The sequence below is a fragment of the Phoenix dactylifera genome, chromosome 17 (genome assembly GCF_051530095.1).
Source record: "Phoenix dactylifera cultivar Ajwa chromosome 17, Ajwa_hap1_PhDact_Kaust_v1.1, whole genome shotgun sequence".
NCBI lineage: Eukaryota > Viridiplantae > Streptophyta > Magnoliopsida > Arecales > Arecaceae > Phoenix > Phoenix dactylifera.
The window spans coordinates 18217680-18225578 of NC_143206.1; the positions used below are offsets into that span (position 1 = coordinate 18217680).

The window sequence follows — 7899 nt, forward strand, 5'->3', positions numbered from 1 at the left end:
AGCACTTTGATATTAGAAAATGATAATGGGTGATACTACATCACACTTTCAATTGTCTATCTATTTATACTATCAAAAAATATTATTAATTTTTTTAAATTTTATAAATGATATATTTAGACATTTTAGTCTAATATACTATTTTTTAAATATTTTTATTATAAATATAATAATATATATAATGATAATATTATAATATAATAATATGGCTTATTATTATAATATAGTATTATAAATAGTTATGAAAATGGCGGTGGAGATAGTGACTTTGTAGAAGCAACTAATGATAATGGCAATGGCATGGCAGGTAGAGCAACAAAAGTGACAATAGTGATGATAGTCTGATGGTGGCAGTAGCAGTGATAAAGTCGATAGTGGTTGTGGTGTTCGGCGACAGTCATGATGGCAAAGGTGACAATAAAAGCAACGTAGAGGTGGCAATGCCGGTGATGGAAGTGATGTTGGCTGTGATTTTCAAAAACATAAAATTCTTATTTTAAAAATTTTAAAAGAAAGAGTTTTTTTTTCTTTCATGTTTTATATAAATAATAAAAATATTGTAAAACAAAAACTAAAAATAATAGTATCAAATATATTTCTTATCTTGATTACTATAATTTTATTTTAAAAAATATAAAGGAATGCCAAATAGACCTAAAAGCACCTTATTTGGCCTCACCTTCTTGGTTCGCTCGTCAAGAGAGAAATGAAAAAATTTTAACTATCAAGCACAAAATTGCATATATCACCCAATATAAGTGTAACAACCTAAGACCTGATAAAAAAAAAAAAAGCTAGCCAGAATGTATTATTTGAATTTTTTGGTCTTATATAGGTATCCAAACTCAATCCCGTGCATAGCTGATATGGGACTAAATACACATATATAAATCCTGACAGTTAGTCCACAAGAAATCATGTATTTGATATTGAGGCCATCCACCGTGCTTCTCACGTGCATCACACCTTATTAATATAGTTTTACATAAAAAGCACATCATGCAACAAGAGAGTATTTCAATAAATCACACACTGATTATGATGAAATTATATAGTACCAGGCACTAACAGGAGAAAATTAGGTTTGCCCAGCTATATTCACTTTTGTATTAATACCTCTTTTCAGATACGCAAAAAAGACCATTGCTTCCTATTTGATGATCTACAAGGGGTTTATCATGATTTCCTCTTCACCCAGAAAGAAAGTGCACTTCCACAAACATCTGGACAAAATTCACCACCATGCGGTCAGACAAGAGAATAAACTGCGCTCTGTAAAACAACTGACACAAAATCACTATGGCTGCGTGCAATCAATGCCAGAAAACTTTGGCCTGATCTCAGAAACAAAATGAAAGAGCTCACTGTAATATTCTGTAAGAATATATCTATATATACAGGCCCTTTTCAATTCTCATCATGTTCACCAAATCAGCCTCGTATAAGTTAAGCTTCCCTCACCTGTTCTTGAACATTCTTCCCTGCACTTGTCCTTCCAGTCCAAGCAAGCATTGCTGCCGGGGAAGGAACTCAAGACAATTAAATGGCAGACATGCATTGTGGTAAGAGGTAGGCCGGCCAGCCACAGCGCAGTCGAAAACCTGGGCTTCTCATTCTCAAATAGCATACATTTTCTTGTACTCATTGCCGAACAATTCCCCATCTGACATACAGGAGGCAGAAAATGATCGGGACCTACTAAGCGACGACCTTCTGATGCTTCTCAGCTTCTTAGCCTCGATCCGATGGGCAATCACCCAGTAGAGCATGGTGCCCAACGTTGTGGCTAATATGGTGGTCCCTATAATCGTCACTCCAACAGCCAACCACCTCTCATGCTTCCCCACTACAATGAAAGACAGTGCAAGGAATGCAACACTTATAAGCACGCAGGCCAGCCACATGAGCTTGTTGATGACTGCCATCATTTGTTTCTTCGCCTTGCTCTCTATAACCACTATGGATGTTTGCACCACCACGACAGCTAAAGATATGAAGAGAGCCACAGAGTCGAAGATGAAGAAGATCATGAAAGGTGTTTGGTGTGAGATGCTGGCTTCCCCTAGACTGAGCCCAGGGGCGAGGTTTTCAGAATCTACATATTCGCCAGGAACGGTGAAGATGGCTGCGAATGCTACAGTGGCAATGAGGACAGCAACAACAGTGTTGGAATTGATTGCATTGTTGAGGCCCTCAGCATGCAGCTTGTTCAACTTCTTTGCAATCCCCTGCACGCGTTTCCTGGTCTGGCGGGTGTGCTCGAGCTGGGAGTGGACCTCGTGCTTTATCTCGCTTACTTGTTGCTTCAGTTCGCGAGCAGGATTTGGGGGTCTGATGGTCCTCGCATTCTGGACACCATGCTCTACTAATATGGTGGCAACATCTGTATTTCCCGTTTTCTGAGCAGTGTCGAGCGCCGTCTCTCCTGATTTATTGATAGCTGCAATATCGATTTCCTTGAGCTCAACAAGTCTTCTTACAATCTGCACAAAAATTTATTAATGAGTCCACAAATTCGGTCGATCGGAGTAGTCTATGAAAAATATTTACGATAAAACTAGGCAGCCAGGGAATTGAGAAATAACTGGAAACACATCTTTCATATGCTGAAGGAGATGGAGGACATAAAGACAACAAAAGAATCGAGAAGAAAATACAGAAGCAGGTTCGCAATTAAAGAGAATTACAAACACAATAGCCCTGACTACCTTTTTCCTCATCAGCTCATGTATATGGTACGCCAGAAACAACATGCTCATGCCCTATGTAATGGGGTAATAGCCATTATAGCTTATCTACTCAACTTCAAGGCTCTAATACTTATTCTATAAACTATAGCTGTAAGAGCAAGATTGTATAAAATCTTCTGAATAGATGTTCTTTGTCATTTTGTTTCTAGTATGAGCAAATGCTCCATCTTACTACTGTAGTTGTATTCCAGAAGTAGGTTTCTTAACTTTACAAGTGAAGGAAATAAGCAACAGGCAACGGTACCATCCATTGTTCTTATTCTCAGTTCTTAACTTTCCTAAGACGTTTGTATGAGAAGATTGCATATTTTGTCTAAGAAATATCCTACATGGAAACCCTCGGCCAAATGATTCTTTTTTTGAGAGAGATGGAGGGAGAGAGAGAGTTCGGTAATGATTTATATGGTCTTTGATCGAGTCCACAACTCCACTATTGGATTGGAAAAAGTATTTCCACTGCAGAACCAACAGAAATTTTCATTACTGTAATAGTTATTTCCCATAATACCCCATAAATCAGAATATTCTGTTTATTTATAACCCAAAAGACTCTGAATGCCCTCCTGCCCAAGATTCAGTCCTCAACTTTGATGTAATTGACGATATACCGGAAACCAAAATGCTGACAATTTTATGTGCTGTAAACTGATGATGCAAAGATATTAAGTAGCATGCTCTTCATTTTTATTTGCAGAACACAAGAGTCGCCATCTACAGATCAAATAAAGTTGCATGCTCTTTCTTCTTCTTTTTTTTTTTTTCCTTTTCTTTTCTTTTCTTTCTTCTTTTGCAAAATGGTGGCAAATTTGCCTGCTCTTCTAGTTCAATAATAAAAACATATGACACTGCAATCCTGCAGGCTATGATAAACGTCCTGATCATCACGTCAATAATAAAGATTCGAGAAATGAAGAATGATCTTCTTTAAGCAACATTCCTTACGAGCTAAAACTTCCAGAGGAAACTTACAAGAAGCAAAATATTGGCCCAATAAAGTTTTTGATCCATCAATTTTAATAAAAGCAAAGTAGAATATATAGAATGTCCTGGCCAGGGAATACCGCCTATCTTCATCAAAAGGCTCCTAATGATCATACTCAAAATCAACACTGGTTGGCCTCGTTACTCGATGCACTCAACGAACAAAATAAGAAACCATCCTACATGTTTCTCAAGTCAAACTGCATGCGCATGATGAATCTATCGGCTACTCAGTCAAGAAAACCTCTATCACACAAATTAATCTTATAAAGATGAGAGGGAAGCATGGTAGGCCTCAGACATTTCACTGTTTCTCCTATAATATCAGTTCATTTATTTTGGTGGTGTTAATTCTGTTCCTGGCACATTATGATTCAAGATAAGCATTTTAATGCATTCTTTTCTTTTCAACTAATATATTACTGCAATTAAGTTCCATCTGACTGCATCTCCTTTTGAAATGTACAATAGATGAACAAAACAAAATGAAAGATGAGTATGGGCTACCTGCAATTTTTAACAAATGTCACAAATTGCAGAATGCAATGAAGATAGGCACAGGAGCAATAAAGCCAATAATTACTAGATTTAGATTTATCTGCAGTTTGCTCCAGAAAAAACAGCCATGGCTTGGCATTGCGATCAAGAAATGACATGGCAAGTGTTCCTTAAAATTCATGTAGAAGCCACCAACTTCAGAAGTATTTCAAAATGTAGATGATGAATATCTTGATAGTTGTGCATACTGATGAAGAATAGACCCCATGGACCACATCAAGAAAGTAAAAGATTGAGAAAATAGTCTTCACAAAAATAATAAATGTCTTGAGAACTATTCACCTGAGTACGACCCTTCCTAGCTGCTATATGAAGCGCCATATTGCCCTTTGCGTCCACCAAGTTGACCAGAGTGGGCTTGCACTTGAGAAGCTCCTCGACTAGGTCTAAGCTTGTTCCCTTGACTGCCATGTGAAGTGCAGTCTGTCCTTTCTTATCAGTTCTAGTAGCAATTCCAGAGTCTTTGTTCAGAAGGGCTTTGACAACTTCCAGGTGGCCATTCCTTGCAGCAGAATGCAGAGCACTTTTACCATTGCTCCTTGCAATTAGTGCCAAACTCCCATCAGCTTCCAATAGGAGATTCACCACCTCGATATGACCTTGTGTGGCAGCAGTGTGTAATGCTGTGGTGTTTGATAAGTCCACAGTCATGGAGAGCTCTGGAAGAGCCATCAAAAGCTCCTTTACAACATCTAGCCAATGCAATTACTTAGTCAGTCAAATGGTGAAAAAACAAAAGCTGTATTTAGATGCTGATGTTTAATTGATACCAGAGTTGCCAGATTCTCCAACTTCACTGACTGCATGTGTGGATGTCACCATGCAGTCTATTAATAACATCTCAAACATGCAATGTAACAGCTCAAAATTAAGCAAATAACATCAACACATTGACTTATTTAAGTGTCTGCAGGTGAAACAGCTTTCTCATGCCAACTATATTTTTTTTGCCAAGTGAAACCTCTTTCCTATGTCTGAACATTATTTTTGATTTAATCAGAGGACATGTACACACGACTTTATTAAGGTAGTCACCTTTATGTGTCGATGAAAGACCAATAAATAAGAGGCAAAGATTTAGAAACAGAAACCAATGAGTAAATCAAGAGCAGACAATAAAGAAATAATTTTCGGATTTAGGACGAACCATTCGGTAAACAAAAAAATAAAAAAAAAGGAAAAGAGATAAAGAACTATTTGGACAATATTTTACCGAAGATAAGCAGGGAAAAGAAAGGACATAAACCGCAATCCCCTGTATCCAGGAAAATTATTATCTTGCATAATAAACTTCAGAAAAACTTAGGAAAATGATATTGCATTGAAATTTCTGAAAACTTAACAAGTGAATAGAATCTCTAGAAGTCTGCCATACCAATCGACGACATTTGAGTTCAAAAGCAACATTTTTTTTATGATAGAGCTAATACCTGCATCCCCTTGCTTGGCGGCTATGTGCAGAGCGTCATAACCATTCTTAGCCTTCATTCCAGCCATCGCAACATCATGGTACTTGATCATTTCATTCACCACATCAACATACCCATACTCGGCGGCAACAAAGAGCGCAGTTTCTCCTGCCTGATTCTGCTTCATCAGCAACTCTTCCAATCCCTTCTCATTGGCACCTGAAATGATCTCCTTCACCACAGTCAAATTTCCTGCCCTTGCAGCCGAATGCAATGGAGTGTCATCCCGTTTCCCCGTCAGCTGCTTCGTCATCTTCTTCCGGCGGAAGCTCTGCTGTCCGACCGGCAACTCCATCTTTCCAGGCAATTTGCCTCAATGTATGGAAGCACCTCCTAAGCTAAATATCCTCTCGGAGCAAAAACTAAAATCTAGAGACAAACTCCTCAGAGCTCCATCCAGGTTGCCATGATGGGAAGCCTCAGAACTCAAAACGGCCAGATGAATCATACGATCCCACATCATTGAAGCCCTGCATCCAAAAGCAGCACGCCAATTACCACAAAGTTTTGTACTTTCTGAATCCATCCCCCCTGGCTCCCCATTCCCATCCATCCACCATTATCCACATCAGCGACAAAAGCAATAAAGAAAAGCAAAAAGGAATAGAAAATGGTAAAGGAGGAATTCTGCTGCAGTACCTCGCCAGTGCCACAATCTAAACAAAGGAGCCCCATTTGGACAGAATTAACAATTGGCTGTCGAGGCCTCCCATTCATGCCACAAAGAGGACATAGGAAAACCACCCATATGGCCTCAACGCTCCCCATAATCTACTCATAAAATAGATAAACACAAAGCACCAGAGTTTGCCCCCTCCCCCAGCTCGAATCTACTTTAAAGAAAATTTTAAAAAGAATCAAAACAAGAAGGGGAAAAGACATTTTTGGATGGTATCATCACATGGGCATTGCGTCCATCAACATTTGGGCAGAATGCAGAGAAAGATAATATATGTAGGAAAGATTAATAAGAGAACAAAGATTTTTTTTTTTTAAGAAAAAAGGAGACAGGATCATCAAGGCTCACATGGGGGGGACGAGAGAAACACAAACCTGCAGTGGAGCTATCTATGATCCAAGACCCAAACCAATCTCCTGCCATGTGGAAATGGGCCCCTGCCGCCATTGCATTCAGGGAGACATGAGACCATGGAAGCAGCAATCCTCTCCAAGGGGAGGCCTTTCATCAAATGATGAGGAGTGGAACCACTTCAATCCATACCAAACAGCGATACGGTCGTCTGCGTATTTGATCAATTTTATAACAGATCCATAAAGGTGGTGATTATGGCGTTCGATTGGAAGAAGGAGAAGCATTAAGGAGGAGAAAGTCCTTGGAAGATTTACTAATTTAGACGATCGAATATAACGAATTGGTGGTTAGAAATTGTATTGTTTGCATCAAGATTTACTGGATTTGACGAGAGCGGCGACGACCCAATTGGAGAAGGGCGTTGACCGTTGACGAGGGAAGGCCGGATGGGGCCCGCCAGAACGCGGCCGGAATGGGGCCCGTACGGGGGTCCCGTTTTTATCGTTTCCTTGGTCGGCCATGGCCACCCGAAGAGGAGAGAGCAGAAGCTGATCGGACGGATCGGGCGCTGAAGGAGGGGAGAGATTGCGCTGCTCCGCGGGTAAGTTTATGTCCCCGGTCTCGGAACCTGGGTTTTGGAGATCCCAGCGCACGTGTTGGGGTCCGCCACGAACCGCCCGAGGACCGACCGAGCCTGGTTTGTCCCAGCAAGCGGCTAAATTCTGCACGTGCCGCAACTAGCACTCTTTGACCGACTTCAACAGCGTGCAGTGATTTTGCTGGACCGTGTGATCAAGATCAGATGGCACTCGTGGATCCAGCCTTCAACAACCATCGGAAGTCCAGGTTTATGACTGAATAATAAAATACTGGAACTGGTTTAGCTAATTCCCCCCATACGTGGGCTTGCTTGGGCTTTGGCCCATTTCATGTAACCGATGTGTATGGTCCTGAAATATGGGCGTCCGATCGAAGTAGACAGGTCGGACTATCCTCTAGGCAGCCTTTAAAAATGTTTGATGCATATGGGCCCCTGCAGCTCTCTTCATGCCACAATGTTGCTCTTGCCATGCTGTGCCCATCAAAAGAGTTGACACTAGATCCCAGA

General features: G+C 40.3%; 1 protein-coding gene across 2 annotated transcripts; it reads right to left on the bottom strand.

The window, feature by feature from the left end:
* Positions 1-920: 920 nt before the first annotated feature.
* LOC103721899 (ankyrin repeat-containing protein At5g02620-like) lies at positions 921-7140 on the bottom strand. Of its 2 annotated transcripts, XM_039133065.3 has the most exons (5): positions 6812-7115; positions 6398-6588; positions 5720-6228; positions 4572-4981; positions 921-2483 (listed from the first exon to the last, which is right to left on the bottom strand). In XM_039133065.3, exons 3-5 carry the CDS (start codon positions 6051-6053, stop codon positions 1617-1619), a joined length of 1611 nt encoding a protein of 536 aa, XP_038988993.2. In that variant the 5' UTR covers positions 6054-6228; positions 6398-6588; positions 6812-7115; the 3' UTR covers positions 921-1616. The 2 variants fall into 2 exon arrangements, with proteins under 2 accessions (XP_038988993.2, XP_008810498.3); XM_008812276.6 differs by lacking the exon at positions 6398-6588 and having other exon boundaries at positions 6812-7140.
* Between the last annotated feature and the right edge of the window lie 759 nt (positions 7141-7899).

What these genes read in the sequence shown, in the direction of transcription:
- LOC103721899 (XM_008812276.6), bottom strand. Translation starts at nt 6,053, where the DNA reads ATGGAGTTGCCGGTCGGACAGCAGAGCTTCCGCCGGAAGAAGATGACG. An exon ending in CGCCAAGCAAGGGGATGCAG is followed by an intron (nt 4,982 to 5,719) that starts GTATTAGCTCTA and finishes TGCATTGGCTAG; the next exon opens with ATGTTGTAAAGGAGCTTTTG. An exon ending in CTAGGAAGGGTCGTACTCAG is followed by an intron (nt 2,484 to 4,571) that starts GTGAATAGTTCT and finishes ATTTTTGTGCAG; the next exon opens with ATTGTAAGAAGACTTGTTGA.